The 20224-nt window shown below is 40.4% G+C and overlaps 1 protein-coding gene across 1 annotated transcript in view; it reads left to right on the forward strand.

Moving 5' to 3' along the window:
* LOC109910603 (cyclic nucleotide gated channel subunit beta 1) overlaps positions 1 to 20224 on the forward strand; it is a 173730-nt gene that overhangs the window by 134996 nt on the left and 18510 nt on the right. Inside the window, 5 exon segments of the mRNA XM_048606008.1 lie at positions 1229 to 1351; positions 7572 to 7713; positions 8985 to 9144; positions 12601 to 12698; positions 18063 to 18146. Coding sequence (XP_048461965.1) covers positions 1229 to 1351; positions 7572 to 7713; positions 8985 to 9144; positions 12601 to 12698; positions 18063 to 18146 — 607 coding nt within the window.

Consider the following 20224-nt stretch of genomic DNA (forward strand, 5'->3'; position numbering starts at 1 on the left):
TTGCATCCCTAACAACAGTCAGTATAGATTCAGTGCAGTCCAGTTGCCTTCCCTGAAGTATAACTAAAAATCAGAACTTCTAACATAGAAAGTACATCTCTCTCTCTCTCTCCCCCTCCCCAAACTCACTGACCTTCAAACCCTGTCTGTAATCTTTTGAACTCCACTTCAGTGGCTGATAAAAAATCTGGCAATAAGCCTTGTCTCTATTGCTGATGAGAATTCAACATTGCCACTCAGCAACTTTTGGAGTTATTTGTTCCATAAATGTTACTAGTCATAGATGGCTGACTTACTCAGTACAACAAAATGCATATAACTGAAGGATTTCATCACATGCCTTATAGTTTTCATGCCAACATATGTCCCTCTACCCATCCCATGGTAGCCGTATGCCAAGTTAGCACAAACTCATGCCAACTCATGAAGTCCCCCATAATCTCCATGGCGATTGGTGGAAACTCTTGCCAACTCATGCCCCCACACACCACCCTTTGCCCTCATAACCTCCAGACATAGTGTGATTTTCTTCCAAAATGTAAATAGCAGTAGATTGAAATGACTGAACCATTTGAAAGATATTTCCACCTTTCATGGCTATTCTTAATAATTCTAAAAAGGTACCCAATCTCTCCAATAAATTCAGACAGGTTTTGACCTTTTTTTGAAATTTGTAAATCCCATGAGATGCGTTTGAGAGGCCTCAGTGACAAAAAATTGCTTCTGAGAGAAAGGCTCTTTTAAATGTGCTACTACCTCAATGAACCACAGATGTGCAAAGTATGTCCTATTCACTCTTTCCTCATCCATCCACCATCCCCCACTGCTCCCACTACTACCACCCCGAACTCCACTACAGCTGAAAATGGTGGGTGCCAGACGTAGTTTGGGAGATTCAGTATTTCGTTCTATGAGCCATTTTAGCAAAATGTTAAAATCTTAGCAAAAAAGTGTTGGCCTGTGTAAATTTGCTACAACTCACCTAGTGACATCTTAAAATGCATCACAGCTCCGTCACATGAAGGGACAGTGAGTCACAGAAATACAGTCAAAGCTCCCTCATACAGTAGGTTGATGAGGCTCAGACGGTAACAGTACTGATTCATCGTGTGTGTATTGATATTGAGACACATTGTAATCTTCATGTAATAAATAAATCAATGGCTAGTTTTCCAATTATGTTTAAGAAGGTAGCATTGAATTCAAAAGAATGCCTTGTGTTTTACAGAGTGATAAGGACCACAGTATACCTACTGTACAGCCTCCATATAAATGCCTGTCTATACTACTGGGCATCTGACTATGAGGGCATTGGAGCCACAAAGTGGGTCTATGATGGGGAAGGAAACAGGTAGGGATCTTTCCATGCTTCTGTGTACTAGGATTTGCTGAATCAAATTTGCTGCCCATTTTGAAACTTAGTTATTGTGAAGGTTTTCTGTTCGACAAGTATGTGCCTATATTTTAAGGGCACAATTCTCCACTGGAGCAGCAGCAGAGGGCAGGGGAGGGAAATCACCCAAGGAGATGTCTGAAATGAAAGGTCTGCACAGAAATGTTTAAAAATCGTTCCCTCAAGTCACCCAGTTCTTCTTGATTTCCTCCTGCAGTTAACGGTGTGGAATTAAGTGCTATTTGATGTAAGGCTCTCGACTTGTTGCCTTCTGTATATGAATGGATTCTCAATTTTTGATGGAGTCGGGAAAGAGTCTGGGAACAATGTGAAAATTGCATTTTCAAAACACAGCAATGGATTCTGCCACCTCTGGAACTTATTACAGTTTTCAAAGGGAGGGTTGGGTGTGCGGGAGGATGAGGGATGTACTTGCCTCCACCTGAAGGCCCATTAGACTCCTTGAAAAGCTTTTTAAGTGGCCTGAGGAGGGTGAGAATACAATTTTCAAAATTAAACTTGACAAATCCAAACACACTGGTGCATGTTAGTGATCAGTGGTTGGCTTCAAAGTCGACAGAAGTTAAACACAGGGGGAGCCTTGCACAGGATCATGATCTTTATCTGCCATTTGTATATTTTGGTGTTCAGCAAGGCTGCTGGCCCTCTTGAGGTGCTGTTTCTATTCTTCTGTGTGGCCACGGTAGGCCCTATTGTGGCTGCCATCTGTCTTTGCCACTTGCGCTCTTCAGGCAGCTCCTGCCTCCAGGTAATATTCAGCACCATTGATTGGACACTGAGGTCACCTTCAACCCAATTAGGACATTTACAATTAATGATATTGTCACATGAATGATGCAGTTGAGGAGGCAAAGCGGGACCCGTAAATTTTTCAGATGTTGGGTTCCCACTGTTGGGTTGAAAACAGTGCCCTATAAGTTCTGCTATTTGGGAACCTAGGCACTAACATATATCAGTTACATTAGCCATAGGTTTGATCTCACCATGGCAGATGGTGGCAGTTTAATTTAATACAACCTGAAATTGAAAACAAGCCTAATGGCAATCCTGTAACCATTGTCAATTGTTGTAAAACACCCATCTGGTTCACTAAAGTCCTTTAGGGAAGGTTATCTGCTATTCTTTCCAGGTTTAGGATACACGTGTCTCCAGTCAGCAATGTGGCTGACTTTTAAATGCCCTCCATTGTATCAAATTAGAAAAACGTCTAAAGAACGAAATGAAACAGAACAGACCACTGGGCATCAACCTAGACACTGGAAACCACAATAGCAAACATGGTCCTGTCAACCATGCAAAGTCTTCCTCACCAATATGCAGAACTTATGCCTAGATTGGGAAAGCTGTTTTACAGACTAGTCAGGCAAAAGCCTGACTTATTCAAACTCACACAATCATACCTTACAGACAATGTCCCAGACAGACTATTGCCCTCCCTGGATATGCCCTGTCCTCCTGGCATACTCGTTTGACCGAGTATGGCCATAGGAGCTCTAGCAAATCTGGAATTAATGTGAATGAAAGGGATAATTCAGTGTTAATTGGAATCCTACTAAACAAAAAGGAAGATTGTTGGAGGTCAATCACCCCAGCCGAGGCCATCACAGAGTAGTGTCCCAGGCCTAACCATCTTCAGCTGCTTCATCAATGACCATTCCTTCATCATAAGGTCAGAGGTGGAGTTGTCCATTGATGATTGCACAATGCTCAACATTTACATTTGCACAGATACTGAAGCAGTCTGTGTCCATATGCAATAGGAGGTTGACAACATCCAAGTTTGGACTCATAAGTGGCTACGAACACTCATTCATTGCCATTGAATGAATCCCTGACTATCAACATAAAAACATAGAAAATAGGAGTGGGGTAAGCAATTTGGCCCTTTGAGCTTGCTCCACCATTCAATATGATCATGGCTGATCATCCAACTCAGTACCCTGTTCCTGTTTTCTCTCCATTTCTTTGATCCCGTTAGCCTGAAAAACTATATCTAACTCCTTCTTGAAAACATTCGATGTTTTGCCTTCAAACACTTCCTGAGGCAGAGAATTCCACAGAGTCACCGTTCTTTGGGTGAAGAAATTTTGTCTTATCTCAATACTAAATGGCCTACCCCATATGATTAAATTGTGCTCCCTGGTTTCGAAATCCCTTAGCAGCAGAAACATCTTTCCTGACTTTACCCTGTCTAGTCCTGTTCAAATTTTGTAGGTTTCTATGAAATTCCTCCTCATTCTTCCAAACGCAAGTGAATATAGTCCTAACCAATCCAGTCTCTCTTCCTACATCAGGCCTGCCATCCCAAGAATCAGGAATCAACATTCTGGGGTTACCAGTGGCCATAAACAGAACTGAACTATCCACACAAATACTGTAGCTGCAAGAACAGATTAGAAGCTGCGAATTCTGCAGTGAATACTCATCTCCTGTATTTTCAATTCCTGTCCAACATCTAAAAGGCACAGATCGGAAGTTCTGCTGGAATATTCTCCACTTCCCTGAATAAATGCAGCTCCAACAACACTCAAGAAGCTTGACATCATCTTGGATAAAACAACCATCTTGATTCACACCCCATCCACAATCCTCAACATTCACTTCCTTCACCGCTGATGCATAGTGACAGTAGTGACACTATCATACACAGATGCACTGCAGTAACTCACCATGGTTCCTTCAACAGTACTTTCCAAATCTGTGAACTCTAGTACTCAAAGACACAAGCTGAAGATGCAAGGGAACACCAGCATCTGTATGTTCCCCTCCAAGTCATATACCTTCCTGATAGCTGTTATTACTGTTCCTTTACTGTCTCTGGCTTATAATTCTGGTACTCCCAAACAGCAGTCCAGATGTCCTTACATCCCAAAAGATGCAGCTGTTCAAGAAGGCACTTTACCGTCAACTTCTCCAGGGCAATAAGGGATGGGTCATAAATACTGGCCCAGCCAGTGACATCCAAATCCCATTAATACATTTCTAAAAAGGCTATGTTTAGTTCTAGCACGTTCACCTTTAGTCAAGAAATCATGGGTTACCACATTTATCGGATGCTTGAGCGAAAACTTAAGGTGAACACTACATTTGACCGCAGATGAAATTTAAATTGAAGCCTTTTCGTGCTGTCTAAAATGAAAGTTAAAAAATCCCATGGCAATATTTTGAAGAAATGTAGAAAGCATCCCTCCATTCACTCTCCAAGGCATTTTTTAAAAATCCCTCAATCAGGTTTAAGAAAACCAATTTGAAGAAATCTGATCTTTATCTCAGTTATCTCCTCACCACCCTACAGTTATATCATCTCCTAGGTGGTGCACAAAACAGAGATACTCTGTAAAATTACTGTCTTACCACCTCAGGCAATAAATTGCAGTGCAGAAGATCACACAGACCATGTGACATATGAAACATCAACACAATTCATATATAGGACAGTATCTCTCTAAGTCAAGAACTGGATTAGGTCGCTCTTGAAAAGATAAAAGTGTTGACTATGGGAACTTGCCGCGCAAAGTTTGGCTGCTGTTTTTGCTACATTCCAAAGTGATTACAGTTCAAAAATATCTCATTGGCTGCAATTCGCTTTGGAATGTTCTGAAGATGTGCAAGGCTCTTAGTAAATGCAACTCTGTTTTTCTTATTATTATAATGACCATAACTGTAACCTACTTTCTTAATATTGTCTGCATGATACAGCTTTTCCTTTGGACATTGTTCCATAAAATTATGCCTTAAAAAGGAGAAGGAGAACGAGAGTTGACACATCAAACATTGCTACAAACAGCTGGCCTTTTCTAGTGAGCATAATTCTTCTAGACCAGAACTCCCTTCTGAAACAAGTCATTGCAACACCAGTGCCATTTTCTCACCTTACCACTTGATTAATACCTGATCCTCGTCCTGGCCATTAGTCACAAGCAGTATAACTCCTGAGATAGCCATTTCAAATATGCTGCAAAAGGTTCCTCAGCTACCTAAGAAATAGTTTTGGTATCATTTTCTTGCAGTGACTAAGAGTTTTTCCAACCTTAAAAAAATTGAAAGTATGTAGCAGATGTTATAGGTGCTGAACGGTTGAGGTGCTTTTGGCCTTGCAGCTATTTTGTGATAATGGTCTTCTAGGTTCTCAACTTGGGTAGGAGAAGGGAGCAAAGAATGTTGCAGCTGGAGGGAGAATAGAGACTTCATGCCTAAAGGAATCTCCTTCGTCCCAGTGGAAATTAGAAGCCCAGAGAACTGCGAGTATGTTATTCTGATGAGCTGATAGAGATCTATGAAATAATTAAAAGAATTGCTCATGTATCTCTTGACAGATTCCAGCTTGATAGATGGGGAAGACCAAAGGACATGAGATTAAACAATAAGGATAAATGAATGTTAAAAAAGATTTTACAACAGATTTCAGAGGCTCTTCTTTTCCCAGAGAGTAGTGAGCCTCTGCAATGTATTGTCATTTAGAGCAATGGTTGCTGATTCAATCTTTTCAAGAGCGAGCTGATCCAGTTCTTGACTCAGACAGATATTGTACTATATCAGGAAAGGGATACCGCACTGTCTCTTTGTCTTCTGCACCATACTTTTCTACATCCATAGCATGAATGGAGATGGGCCATAAATGCTGCCTTATCAATGTCGTTTATAGTCAAAGAACTGATAAGAAAAATAAATAACCACCACTTAGCGCCATTGTGGAAATTGCAAAAATAGTTTAGAATATTTAGTTAGCTGGCCTGAGGAGCAATGGGGAAATGCAGCACATGGTTTGCCTTTAAGCTGTACAAACCTGAATATCCCACATTTAACTTATGATCCCAGGTCAGCTCAGCCAAAGTAGAATTTGGGCCGCTACCCTAGGATAGGGAGAAACCAAAAATAATCAGGCACAGTTCCTACCCCTGATAACAATTTGGTAAACTGATCTGGAAAATGTGAGTGCATGGATGTCAGTTGAGGTTAAGGTGTTAGCTGTGCTACCTTAAATGGTCAGGCAGTCTGCTGTTGCCTAGAGTCAAAACTGAAGAATGATCACTTGGGTGAAGTATCAGAAGACTCACTCTACCATAGGACAACATCCCAATCAATGTTAGCACCTTCAGGAAATGATGGGAGAAACTAATGGATATTAGGTGTTTTGTTATGATTAGAGAAAGGATTAGAGCATTCAGTGCCTCAATGCTCTTCTACATTCATTTAAGATCATGGCTGATCTGTATCTTACCTCTGTTTACTCACCTTGGTTTTATATTCCTGAAAATATTCCTTAAAAATCCACCATAGAGTCATACAGCACAGAAACAGACTCTTTGGTCCAACCAGTCCATGCCGAACATAATCCCAAACTAAACTAGTACCACCTGCCTGCTCCTGGCCCATATCCCTCCAAACCTTTTCTAATCATGTACTTATCCAAATGTCTTTTAAAATGTTGTATATGTACCCACATCCACTACTTCCACAGGAAGTTCCTTTCATATGCGAACCACCCTCTGTGTAAAAAAATTGCCCCTCATGTCTTTTTTAAATCTCTCTCCTCTCAACTTAAAAATGTGCCCCCTAGTCTTGAAATCTATCATCCTCTGGAAAAACACTACCATTAACTCTATCAATACCCCTCCTTACTTTATAAACTTACCTAATGTCGCCTTTTAACCTCCTACGGTCTAGTGAAGAAAGTTCTAGCCTATTCAGCCTTCCTTTATAAGTCAAATCTTCCATACCCAGCAACATCCTGGAAAATCTCTTCTGAAGCCTCTCCAGTTTAACATTATCCTTCCTAAAACTGGGCTACCAGAACTGGCCACAATATTCCAGATGAGGCTTCACCAATGTCCTGTACAACCTCAACATGATTTCTCAACTCTATTGATCCAGCATCAACAGTAATTAAGGGGAGACAGTTCTGGATTTTAATAGCCCTGTGTATGAAGAAATGCTTCCTGACATCATCTCTGAATAGCCTAATTCAAATTTTAAGGTTATGGCCCCATTGCAGACTTAGCCACCAGGGGAAATTGTTCATGTTTATATATCTCATCAAGTTCTTTAATTATCTTAAACAGCTCAAATTTATCATTGTTTATTCTTGTAATCTCAAAGGAAATGATTTACTATAAACCCTGGGGTTTCATGTGCTGCTGTTTTTCTTCTCCTGTAGTTACATGAGGTGCTATTACTGGGCTGTGAAGACTCTGATTACAATTGGAGGGCTACCGGACCCACAGACAGTATTTGAAATATTCTTTCAACTTCTCAATTATTTCACAGGAGTCTTTATCTTCTCCATTATGATTGGTCAGGTATGGAAGAAACGAGAACTGAAAGTGTTGAAAATGCAAAACGAAACATGGAAAGCAGGTTCATTAGCTTCTATAAAGAGGGATGGTTGGCTAATGTTATGCGTTTACTGCTTCACTGATACTATAATGCTCAATAAATAATACATCTTTATTTAACAACTGATTATCTACAACTAGGATATTCCACTATTGTTCTGGATATTGCTCATCCTTCACAAGAATACATGGTATTGTATAAGCATTGTCCTAAGCCAGTTGAATTTGCAAGGCACCTGTGTGCTAAACCTTTCTGATGTCAGAAAGAGCTAGATGGTGTGACTGATTCAATAAGTAGTGAGGTAAGGGTATTTCAACAAAGTGAACCGCTTCTACACCTCACCCAAACTAATAGCTAAATAGGGAGAGGCCTAATAAGAGAAAGTCATTCACTTGGCCAGTGATATTTGATATTGAATATTGATCACACCAGATTCCGATTATTATGGTCTTGCCTTCAGGTGCAGAGGCTGGTAAATTTCCTTCTTTCCAACCCCTCCAGACCCTGCAACACAATGTGGCATGAGCATATCACTCCGTTGAGTCAGTTGGTAGATGTACTTCCATGTGATTCTGAACCATACAGAACCAACATTCAATCCCTGGTCTGTGATGAGTTACCAGTTTAGAACTCAGATGGTAGTAGCTAGTGGTGGGAAGACAAAAGTTTGTAACAAACACTAAGTATCTTGGCCCATGCAATGTTGGCCTCACCCCTTGTTTTATCTACCGTCAACTTTGGTTTCAAGAAGGTCCAACTCCCTCTGTTTTGTTTAATAGCCAGATGAATTTTAAACGAATGAGCTTTGTTTATGAACCCAGAGCAATTAAAAAAAACCTTAACAAGATAATTCCATAGAAGTCAGTGAGCCATAGCAGAGGAACTCACAGAATGATGTGACAAGTTCTGTCCAACATTGAGAACCTAGATGCACAGTGTTCATTTCTGGGACCATTCGAATTGTCTCAATATTCAGGGCAGCAGAAGAAACAACTGATCATCTCACCACAATTGTTTGTTCCTACAAATGGGAAAAATCAAGACATGGACTCTTTGAAATTTACTCAGCTACTTCCAACAGCCAAGAACTACTCTTGATCAATTCTTCCTATTTGAACTTTGCACTACTGATATACATCCATAATTGGGTATTCGAGTTGTATTGACTGATATTGATAATTTGAAGTACTTTGACTTGTATTGATTGAGATCCACTGATGTTGTTTTTCTACAGATGAGAGATGTGGTGGGTGCAGCCACTGCTGGACAGACATATTATCGAAACTGCATGGATAACACTGTGAAGTATATGAACTCTTACAGAATTCCTCGATTCGTCCAGAACAGAGTACGGAAGTGGTATGAATTCACTTGGGAATCACAAGGAATGCTAGGTATGTCTGCCACTTTTTGCTTAAGGTGGATGTTCTACCTCAGCATCAGCCAATCTGATTGACCATTAAATGTGGTATCACCTGGGGACAGGGTTTTAGTTTTTCTGTGTCTCATAACCATCAAGATCCAGGGCAGGGTTATACTGAGTGTAATTTATCAAGAAAATTATTCTTTGGAATAGCAATTACTCCAGGAATGGAGAGTTGTATGGAGCTAAGATGTCATTGCCCATCATGGAGCAGGACATTATGCAGGAATTCTGGAAGTCACCTTCATAACCCTAGCAGAAAACCAAAAGAACTGCAGATGCTGGAAATCAGAAACAAAAACAGAAATTGCTGGAAAAACTCGGCAGATCTGGCAACACCTATGGAGAAAAAGCCGAGTTAACGTTTCAGGTCCAGTGACCCTTCCTCAGAACTCATACTGACACATTTTAGCGGAAGCAAGTTACAGTAGGTCAGCACCATTTCCAGGAGTTTCCTTAATGCCTTGCAGAAGCAGAACGTATGTTCAGCCTTTAGAAGAAAATGATGAGTTCGAGGTGCAATCAAGGTTGTGGTTTTCCTAAAATAAAAACAGAAAATGCTGGAGAAACTCCACAGGTCTGGCAGCAAATGTGGAGAAACAGAGAATTCACATTTTGAGTCTGATATGATTCTTTTTCAAAACATAGTAGACTCAATGTTAACTCTTTTTCTATCTCCACAAACGGTATCTGAGCTGCTGAGATTTTCCAGCACTCTGTTTTTATTTCAGGTCTTCACCATTTGTAATATTTTGTGTTTATTTTTATTGAGTTCCCAAAGCTGAGAGTTCTGGCATCTAGGCCACAGTCAGGACATGCAGATGGTATGGTAGCTGCTGACTCTCAGTCTGGCTGCCTCCAAAGTTAGAACTTGTGGGTTCTGCCAGTTTTAAGGGTCTGCAAGCAGGATGTGGCATCACATTGGGGCTCTTAATACTGGTGAGTGCAAGCAGCTGAGATTGATGAAGTTATGGTTGCATGGGTACAATCCCAATAGGTACCAGCTTTAGCTAAGCCTTTCATCCCTAAGTTATAAGATTGTGGAATCAAACCCCATTCTAGAAATGTGAGCACGTAAATCAGCCTGTCAATTAAGTGTAATGCAGAAGTAGTTCTACATTTTTGGAGGTGTTAGCTTTCAGGTAAGATGTTTAAGGTAGGTTGAATTCACCAACTGAGATAAACACAAAATCCAGTGACAAAATTTGAACAGAAGGGCCATGATAGATCTCTTCTAACCAAATTATTCAGAGATTTTATTACACACCTGTGGAGCAGGTGGGACTTGAACTTGGGCATCTTGGCCTCTCTCAGAATAGGGACAATATTCCACAACAGCCCACAAGGGCTACAGCATCCTAACTAAAATTTATCCCTCAAACAACATTATTTTAAACAAATAGATGATTTGATCATATTTTTGCGAGATTGCTATGCATAAATTGTATTTCCTACAACAGGCCCCACATTAAAAAAAAGTTCCTTGTTCATGATAAAATGCTTTGGGATTCCCTGAGTTTTGAAAGACACTTTTGAAGTTTTGAAGAAGGTTGAATACTGGCAACGTAGGCCACCTGTGATTCACTTTCTTCACCTTTGCTAATACCCCAAGAATTTAGACTAGATGCCCTAGAAGCTGCCCAAAATGGCCAATAAAATTCAGGGCATTACCTATCTCTACTGCAACTGTTACTTTAATACCAAAAACACTGATAGGCTGAGCCTGAGTTCCAGCATGTGGATTAACACCGACTCCTGCAGGTTGGAGCACCCATCAGATAAGTAGCGGACAGATCAGCACCTCAATATGTATCTTCACTAGCATTCTCCTGTTCTGTTATCCAATTGAGGGCCCCATTAGAGACACCTCATTTGTATCCTTGCCCTCCAATGAGCTGGCACGTACAAATTATTCTTTCCTCCTGGCCCTGCTATAGCCTTCTGTAACTCTGCTCATGCTGATTCCAAATCCAATTTTGCCTCTAAGATACAGGCATCTGAACTGGTGGACACAAGTATCAGATCAAGTATCAGGGCCTCTTCACAAGTGCTGTGATATTGCTCTGTCTCTTCCTCTTGAGTGTGTTATGGCTAAACAGGTCATAGTTCTTTGGATATTGAAACTAAGAATTCAGAAAGGGGAAGATTGGAATAAGGGAAGGAAGGTGGGAGGAAAGCAAGAAATCTACGGTCACATCATCTGCTCTACATTCCAGATAGCAGGATGATGGTGGGTCGGGGATTGAGAACGGGCATGTGTCATATCATCCTCAATATTCTTAGAAATAATAGGTGCCATGGATTCTATTGCAACTGGACCTGTGTTGCAGAGAACCATCTCATTTATAACGTTCAGAAGATGTAGGTGTCCATGTCCCCACCAGTTCTGCTCATCTCCCTTTTGTTATATTTTACTTGTTCTGAAAGAGAGAGAGCAGAATGTCAGTGATTACCCAAACACGATGTAACACAATGTGCATGGAAGTGTGTGCAAGCAGCAGGAGCTAAGTGTGAAGCTGGCAGCATTGGAATACATCAAGTGCCAGATTGTGCTGTCAGGTGAGTGATGGAATGTGATTCATGGAGTAGTATGAGAGGTTGGTGGATCAGCAGGTTGGAGGTGTCATGTGAAGATGCTCACCTTGACCATTCGTGAGGTTGTCAGGCACCTCGTGGCATCTTTGATTGGTCCTCAGTGACAAATTCTGCAAATGGCTTCAGTGCCCACTACCCACTTCCTTCTTGATCTTTACTTCCCTGCCCCAACACCCATAACTATGGAATGTCTCCTCCAGTCCACCTCCATGACTAAAACTCTACTGCACTGCACCTGCGAATCAGAGAACCCTCTCTTTACCTTGGTGTCTGATTTTCATTCTTCAGAATTGCCGTAATAACATTCAATAGCAGCCTTTGTTATTCAGTAAAGCCTCCCTTTAGGAGGAACATACTACATTTAAGAAAAGCAGACTGGCTGCCCCAAATGCTATCAGCACAGGCTCTTCAGGTCACTGTTGAGCACTCAAGCAGCCAGCAATGTGAACCCTGCTTGGAACAACACTATAATTAAGTAAATTAGGAGACAGCACCAAATTTGTCTACTACCTGCCTCCAAAATAACAAGCATAGAACGTTAGCTGCAAATCACAACCTTGCACTCAAAAAATATTTCAATTTATGCTTCTAGGAAATAAATGGCTTCATGGGACAGCCATATGGTGTTAAACCTGTTGCTACCACCTGTCTCAGAAATGTCTGGAAAGAAACCATCAAAAGCCGGGCCACTTTGCCTTAAAATGGGATATGAACTTGGAAATACTGGAAGTTCAGCCTTGAGTATTTTTGGGATTAGTGCTGCCAGGATAATTTAGATCTTTTCTAGCTGGCTGCATTCTAATTCCAGCCCTCCTTCTCATTTTGTTTCCAGATGAGACAGAGCTGTTGGTGCAGCTTCCTGACAAGATGAGATTGGACATTGCTATTGATGTTAACTACAGCATTGTCAGTAAAGTGGCACTGTTTCAGGTATGGAGACTAACATTTGGAGAAATGTATTCATAAAGTCAATGATTATGAGCTAGAATATGCTTAAATGAGTGGATAAAACCTCCAGGGTAATGTTGAAATATAAGCAAATATCCCAATGTTCCATTCCCTCGTTGTGAAAAGAAAGGAGTGATGTCTGTTGAATCCACAGCCACTGCATTGTGCTGCATGGAGCTTTGCACTTCAGATGTACTGAAGCAACTTGACTATTTTCTACCTAAGGTTGCCTCAGCAGCAAATATTCCCTAGTCTCTATTCCAGATTTTCCAAGCTGTTTAATTTTGTACAACAGTGATAATGTATACAATGAAAGACAATTTGAACACCCAAAAACATTTGGTGTTAGCAGTTGGGAGAGGTGAAATTTGTGATTCTAGGATGGGAATGCAATTTGGCTCCAACATGCCCACAGAGTCACATTTATTTACCTAGGAAATATTGTTATGATGACAGGGTCAGAAGCCTGAAGTATTGTGAACATTTTTAACTTGTAATTCCAAAATGTGTTTTCTTTAAAACAGGTCTAATATAGCCAGAAATGACTGCAGATGTCAATTAAGTGGCTGTCTAGAAACAATGACTGCAATAACTTTTTAAAAAATCTTCTGCGCAGGATCAATGGGATGCAACACCTAAAGGTGTTAAGGAAACTTCAAACATACTGGACCGTGATCCCTTGTGATTAAACTGATGATCCCGACTCAACAGCAAGCCATTCCCTGCAGATTACGTCCCAAACTGGGACACATTTTATCTCTTGCCCTTCGAAGAATATGCAATGACAAGGATTAAAAATCAAGTATCAACTCCACTGCAGTCTATTGGTGGAAGTGAACACCCTTGTGGGTACTAGCCTACATTCAAGCGCTAGTGTGTTGTGAGGTCACAGTCGAGAAACTGTCCACTAGCGTTGCAGGATGATTCTCTCTCAAACCAGTGCTTCAAACCAGTTCAGAAAGGAATCCAAATAAATACATTTCTATCAAACTGCATAACTGAGAAAATTTAAAATTGCTTGTTCAACTTCCAACATCAGTGTGAACAGTAATGTTCACTAAAATAGCCACAAATTCAATTCTCTTCAACAATTTGGAGACTGATCAGTATAACCTTTATTTTACTTTTAACTTCTTGGAGTCACCTTAGTTCTAATCTCTGTGTCTATGTTCCATCATGAGAGGGGGGTGGGGGAAATAAAGTATGAGAGAAAATGATAAGGAGCATAAAACTGGCAGTAAAAGCTTCTGTATATTTGTGAAGAGAAAAAAAGATTAGTAAAGACAAATGAAGTTCCCTTACAGTCAGGAGCTGAGGAAATTCTAATAATAACAAAGGAATGGCAGAAGAATTGGACACATGCCTTGGCTCTTTCTTCACAAAAGAGGGCACAAATAACCTCCCAGAAATGTGAGGAAACAAAGTGAAAGCCTCAAGTCAGAAGGAGGAATTGAAGGAAATCTGTATTGGTAAACAAATAGTGCTAAGGACATTAATGGAATTAAAGGCTGACAAATCACCATGGCCTGATAAACTACATCTCAGTGTACTAAAGTAAGTGGCCCTGGAAATATTGGATGCATCGGTGGTCAACGTCCAAAATTCTATAGCCCCTAGAGCAGTTCCTACAGATTGGAGGGTGCCAAATGTAACCCAACTTCTTAAAAAGAGAGGAAAGAAAAAGCAGAGAATTACAGACAAGTTATCTTAACATCAGTAGTGGGGAAAGCTATTATAAAAGATGTGATAGCAGAATATTTGGAAAGCATTAAAGGATTGGACAAAGCCAGCATGGGTTTATGAAAAGCAAATTATGCTTAACAAATCTGCTGAAGTATTTTTGAGGATGTACCTAGTTGAATAAATAAGGCCAAATCAGTGGATATGGTACATTTGGATTTTCAGAGGCTTTTGATAGTGTTCCATATAAGAGGTAAGTGGGCAAATTAAACATCGTGGAATTTGGGGTAACATATCGACATGGATTGAGAATTGGTTGACAGAAGGAAACAGAGTCGAAAACAATAGGTCTTTACTGTGTGACAGGCAGTAACGATTGGTAACTGCAAGAATTAGTGCTTGGCCTCAAGTATTCACAATATATATAAATGACCTGGAGGAAGGAACCAATTGCAACATTTCCAAGTTTGCTGATAACACAAAACTGCCCAAGATTGTGTATTGTAAAAAGGATGAAAAGGGGCTTCAATGTGATTTATATAAGTTGGGTGAGTTGGCAAATGCCTGGCAAATGCAATACAATGTGGCTAAATATGAAGTTAAACATTTTAGTGTGAAAAACAGAAAGGTGTAATTTTCTTTAAATGGTGATATATGAGAAATGTATTCTGGATATCCTTGTACCCTCATCAATGAAAGCAGGTACTGCAGGCAGTTAGGAAGGTAAATGATCTATTGGCCTTCAATACAAAAGTATTTAAGTTCAGAAGTAGGGAAATACGTATTGTAGTTATCGAGGACATGGTCAGACCAAATCTGGAGTATTGCATACTATTTTGGTCCCCCCTCCTAAGGAAGGATATACTTGTTGTAGAGGAAGTCTACTGGAGATTCACTTGGTTGATACTGGGGATTACAGGGCTGTCCTATGAGGAAAGTCTGTTTCAACTTGCTCGTATTCACTTAAGTTTAGAAGGGTGAGAGAGGATCTGATTCTAATAGGGGTGGACAGACTAAATGCACTGAAGATGTTTCCACTGGTTGGGGAGTCTAGAACTAGGGGTTCACTGCCTCAGGATACAGGGTAGGCTGTTTAGGAATAGCTTAGTTTGGGATTATGGTGGCCATGGACTGGTTGGACAGGGGATCTGTTACCATGTTGTATTAGTCTATCACTGAGTTAAGGAAAGCATTCTTCACTCAGAGGTAGTGAACCTGTGGAATTCTCTGACAAAAAAGCCTGTGGAGGCCAAGTCACTGAATATGTTCAAGAAAGAGATAGGTACATTTTTACATGTTAAAGGTGAAAAGGGATATGGGGAGAAAGCAGAAATGTGACATTGAGATGGAGATCAGCCTTGATCATATGGAATGATCGAAGAGCCAAATGGCCTACTCCAGCTCCTGGTTTCTATGTTTCTATGTTAATGATTCTTTTTATAATTCATAATTAACAAACTCACTCTTTGTTAATTCAAAAAAGCCTGATATAATTGACTCCTTTTAAAACATAACTTGATTTGCATCTAAGAGCAGGGTATCCACAAGAGAAGTTATCCTTTCTAAATCTTGTTGCAATCATCTGATGGGGTTAGTAAATAAAGAGGGGAGACAGTCATCCTTCCCCATCCAGAGGCTTAACATTTTGGGGCATCCATCTAGAACTGTAATGGTTTGGTCTAACGTCACCCAGGGCCTTGTTGTAACAAAACATACATGCTGAGATCAGAACCTTAACAATTGGTTTCAACCATGAATTTATTGGAGCTTTTCTGATGAAGGGTCTAGGCCCAAAACGTCAGCCTCTCTGCTCCTATGATGCTGCTTGGCCTGCTGTGTTGATCCAGCCCTGCACCTTGTTGTCTCGAGCTCTTTTTAGATTGGTTTTAACTTGATCACAAATTTTACTAGAGTAGCACAGGTTTCACAGTGTTTGGAAAACTGACCTGTGAAACAGAGGTGAACTTAAGCAGCTTTTCAGGTGGATATTATCATTATCACAGCTGAATTAAAACCTCACTTAAAGGCAATTACTGTCACAATTCCTTAAGGCTAATATTTGGCGGTGAGTGCTTGAGTGGATGTAGACTTTTTCTAGCTCGGAGGATTTCAAATTGACAAGCTCAGAATGGGAGACGTCTTGGATGTGTTTGACAGCACATGATGAAAGGAAGACCATCACCATCCATGACAATGAAGAAATCTAGTGACATGATCAGCATGTGCACGTGAAGGAGGAGTGCAGAGGGAGGAGTACAGAAGAAGGGCTGAGGTTACAGGGGCATGCAGGGTTTTCAGACATTTAGCTTCTTAAACCAATTTGAAAACTAGTGTCACTGCTGGATGACATTGTCATGGAGGCTGATGGTAAACACTTGCAGCTTCTCTCCGATCCTACAAAGCTATTACTGGAAATCTATCCAGAAACTCTCAGGCAGCTACATAAATGCATACATCAATGATGGATTGTTTCCCTGAACTTCCAATCGTGTAAATTTCCCCTGTGACGATAATAGCCAGAATATGTGGATACTCAAGATTTGCCTCTTTTTTCTGGATTTCCCCCAAGTACAAGACAACATAATTCACATGGCAGCCACAGAACCATCCCATCAACTGAGAGTCGTTATAAACTGAAATGTTTATCAATGTGAATCTGGTGTGCAGTGACTAAAAGAGATTTGTTTTTATCTGTATCAGATTCCCTGGGAGTTGTCCTTCATCTACAAGGCAAAAATCAGGTGCATGATGGAAAAATCTCCATTTTCCTGGATTACTGCAGATCCAACAACACTCAAGATGTTAGGCACTATCCTGGTCAAAACAGCCTACTTGATTGGCATGCTCTCTACTACTTTAAACATTCACTCCTTTTACCATAGATGCAGAGCAGCAGCAATGTATATAGTCTACAAGATGCACTGCAGCAACTCACCAGCGCACCTTTGACAGCACCTTCCAATCTACGACCGCTACCACCTAAATATAGAAGGACAACACATGTATGGGAACACTACCACTGAGTCAAAATCCTGGAATTCCTTTTCAATAGGACCATGTGTATTCTCACTCCCAAGTACTGCCACTGTTCACTATTGGGTCATTAGCATTTTCTCAAGGGCAATTAGGAATTGGCAATGAATGCTGGGCCTCCAATTCTATGAATGAATAAAAATAAATAAACCTGTATCTTTTGCAATCCATCTGTTAGAGGGATCAATTTTCAATATTTTCTCTATGAAAACCCTCCTAAATTTCAGTGTCTCCATAAAATCTCTCATGACCTTGGCTTGTTTGCTGATTAACTCGGTTGGCTAGACAGCTAGTCTGTGGTGCAGGTTTGATTTGTGTTGTAGCTTAAATAGATTTGGCACCTGTCTCTTTTTCTGCCGTGAGCGTGGAAGACAAATCACCACTGACGAAAACTGCTAAGAAAACAGCTCAGGTTGAAGCATCAACAAATAGTAAGGATAAGGATCTGCCTTTGGAAGAACACATGACGATTGATGAACCTTTGTATCTCATAATGTCTCACAGAAATCACATCCACTTATCCACATCCCTGAGTTAACCCTCCTTCTATCTAATAAAATAGCAGATAAAGAAAAGCAGGCAGTACAGAAGCTGAAAGTTCAATCCTCATTCCACTTCTTCTTCATTCCACAGGGGTGTGACAGACAGATGATTTACGACATGCTGAAACGACTGAAGTCAGTGGTGTACCTGCCTGGAGACTACGTATGCAAGAAGGTAATTAGCTGTAAAACCTCTGAATGTTTCTGTTAAAAGAAAGCTTTGCATTTATGTAGTATCTTTCACGTCCTCTTGATGTCCCAAAGCACCTTGCAGTCAATTAGTGGGAAATGTAGCAGCTATTGTTGTGCATTGTAAGATCCCACAAACAGCAAAGAAGTAATGAATTGATAGTCTAGTTTTTATATATGTCAATTGAGGGACAAGTATTGGTCAGAACATTAGAGGAAATTTCCTGCTTTTCTTCAAAAACTGCCACAGACTCTTCCACATCCATTTCAATTTAACATTTCATCTGAAACACAAACTTCAATGGAACTCCAACGTCAATGGAATGTACCATTCGTACAGCACCAGACTGTTAGTCCACATTATGTATTGATGCCTCTGGTTAACACTAATGGACACTCTACCAGAACAGTATCTATTTATTTGCCTAGCTCTTCATTTCCTCATCTTAACGTCCTGCAGTTTTCTTCTAAACTGATCTTGACTTTAAAAGAGCTCAGAAATTGATCTTTACCAATTTGTTTCTCCTTTAAATGCTTTGTTCCTCCAAACCAAGATGGTTACTTTCATTTATTAGAAGGGGAGAAATACAAAACCTAATCTGTGAGAACATTAAGATAAGCAGTAAATCCAAAAAAACAGTATGAACTGGGCAAGTTTACATTTCTTTGAAAGAGCAGCAGCTTTGTTTCTTTCAGATAGTTCTTATTCGAATGCATTAGACAGATATGAGTGTGTCAGTGAAAGGCAAATATTAATTTAGACTGAATCTAAAGTTTAATGCCAGGTGGGAGAACTTTCAACGTGGAGTCTAGCTAGGAATGGACTTGAGAGGCATACTCAAGAGGACATTGAAGGATGCAGATTTCCACCTGACTGGCTAAAAATAAATCTGCCACATGAACAAATGGGGTGCTGCACGTACACTGTGCGGGTATCATCAGGTAGGGCTCTGTAGGCAATCTGTACAATATTGTCAGGTAGTATCCTGCACATAATCTGTTCTGACATCATCAGGATTAAGGTATTGTCAGGTAGTGTCTTGCACACATTTTGTACAGATATTGCTAGGTGGGATCATGCACACACATTTGCAGGTATCGTTAGGTAGGATCTTCCATACGCTCTTTATCGATATCAATAAATAGTGTCCTGCACATAGTCTGTCCAGGTATTGCCTGATACGGTCCTGCAAACACTCTTTACACAGATCCTCAGGTAGGACATGCACACACTCTTTACAGGTATCATCAGGTAAGTCCCTGCAGACAATTTGTAGAGGTATCATCAGACAGGGTCCTGTACATATTCTGTACAGATATCTCCACCCAGGGCCCTGCTCATGTTCTGGATCCAACAGGCTGCTGCTCATGGGTAGGACAAAAGGTATAATTTCAATGAGGATGGTTAATCTTTCTCTTTTGATTAGCACTACAGAATTCTTGCAATTTGAAATACTTTAATCAGAGCATAATATTATCTATTTAAGTTATTTTTATTTTAGTGTTCCATTCTTGTTCCACAAGCATGATTACGTTTGGTTGAATGTATCAACCTCTTAACTTCCTAACAATTGGATAACATTTTCCTCTAAGTGATAATAGTTAATGTACAAATAGTGGCCAGAACACTGGTGATAATTACCTATTCTTCGAGTTCTTTGTACCTATTGTGTCCAAAGTAGTGTTTCCACTAATTTTGTTTCTGGCTGCAATGGACCTCTGAAGTTTGTACAGCAGCAACTTCTGGAACTGCGAGTCAATGCTGTGAATGGCATCAGCATACCAATGGCCATGCACAGACCCTTGGCGTGGCTGTGCAGCTTAGAGGGCACATAAGTCCAAAGCCAGATAAATGTCAGTCCTTCATACACCTCTGAACAAAAAAACATTGGGAATTGCAGTCTTGCTCTGTGTGTGCCAGAAGCACCATCACCCATTCACATGAGTTACAAGCTACACCATTGTGTCACAGATTTTCAAAAATAAATCCATAGGCTTTAAATAACATTAACTTAATACTTAATTAACTTTGAGGTTGTTGACTTGCTCGCCGAGCCGGCTTGT

The sequence above is a fragment of the Rhincodon typus genome, chromosome 15 (assembly GCF_021869965.1).
Source record: "Rhincodon typus isolate 14 chromosome 15, sRhiTyp1.1, whole genome shotgun sequence".
Classification (NCBI taxonomy): Eukaryota; Metazoa; Chordata; class Chondrichthyes; order Orectolobiformes; family Rhincodontidae; genus Rhincodon; species Rhincodon typus.